General features: G+C 41.2%; 1 protein-coding gene across 1 annotated transcript in view; it reads left to right on the forward strand.

Annotated features, from left to right (window-relative positions):
• Positions 1-661: 661 nt before the first annotated feature.
• Positions 662-1,071, forward strand: part of LOC104538933 (transcription factor SOX-13-like) — a gene marked incomplete at both ends in the record, with an annotated part of 19,316 nt that continues 18,906 nt past the window's right edge. The window contains one exon of the mRNA XM_010182313.1: positions 662-881. Coding sequence (XP_010180615.1) covers positions 662-881 — 220 coding nt within the window. The remainder of the gene's footprint in view (positions 882-1,071) is intronic.

Below are 1,071 nucleotides of genomic sequence, written 5' to 3' on the forward strand. Positions count from 1 at the left end.
ATAGAGTACATAAATGACATAATAAATGTTTGTTTCCAAGATATGGTGCATAATGTATTTCACAAGCAGTTACTGAAATGTGATAGGTTGAGCATATGAATAGCATATTTTATGTAAGTACAATATGTTAACATGGTATATAATAGAATTAAACTAGCTGTAATTTAATATAGCTCTTTATTTTGATAAATCTAAAAGGGTGGGGAAGCTATTGTCTTTCGGAATTAAAGTTCTTTTTAAGTATTAGCAGAAGGACAATTATTTGCTGATTCTGTATCAAAATTCTGTCGAAGTGCCTGATGTAAAAATTGCAGTTGAAGTCAAGAGAGGTTTGAAACTAAGTTAGTACATGAATTAAATATGATTACATGGGGTTTTCTAAAGGAAAAAAATCTATATAATACTATTTTAAATAGTTAACATACAGTATTTCAACAGGGGAAACGCTGATCAGATCACCACAATCTATTTGATGCCATCAGGATTGCTGAGGGGCTTATAATTGCGTTAAATTTTCATATTACTCACATTCACACATTAATGAACAGATGCATTGTTACTACTGGGATTTTGCCATTTGGCCTTTCACATCTCTAATAATGATTTCCTACTGCGATCTTTTTTTCCCATTCTCGCAAAATTCACTCTACGAAATACACAGCCCATCCCGACGCCTTCATTCCTCTCGGGCCGGTTTGGTCCCGGCTCTCCCGGGACGGCAGGTGGCGGGGACAACTCGTTTGTAGCGCGACTCTGTCGGCTGGCGACTCGTGTCGCTTAAATCGCGACCGATTTTTATTGACAAAGCCCACCCGTCCTCTCAGTAAAGTGATACCGGGGCTCGACCCCGAGCGATGGCTCGGTGAGCAGCAGTCCCAAGGGTAGGGGAGGGGATAGGGATGCAGGCCGTCCCTGGCGAATATTTTGTCTAGCTACGCTTTGGGAGAGGGGGAAGCTTTTGTCGTGGACTTTGCTGACAATAGACTTAAAAGCAAGACGGCCTTGGTTTTGGTGCCTGGAGGCTCTCGGAGCTTTGTTGTTCAGCTCACAATGGATTTCTATTGCCCGCAT

The sequence above is a fragment of the Mesitornis unicolor genome, unplaced genomic scaffold (genome assembly GCF_000695765.1).
Source record: "Mesitornis unicolor isolate BGI_N332 unplaced genomic scaffold, ASM69576v1 scaffold9924, whole genome shotgun sequence".
In the NCBI taxonomy this organism is placed as follows: domain Eukaryota; kingdom Metazoa; phylum Chordata; class Aves; order Mesitornithiformes; family Mesitornithidae; genus Mesitornis; species Mesitornis unicolor.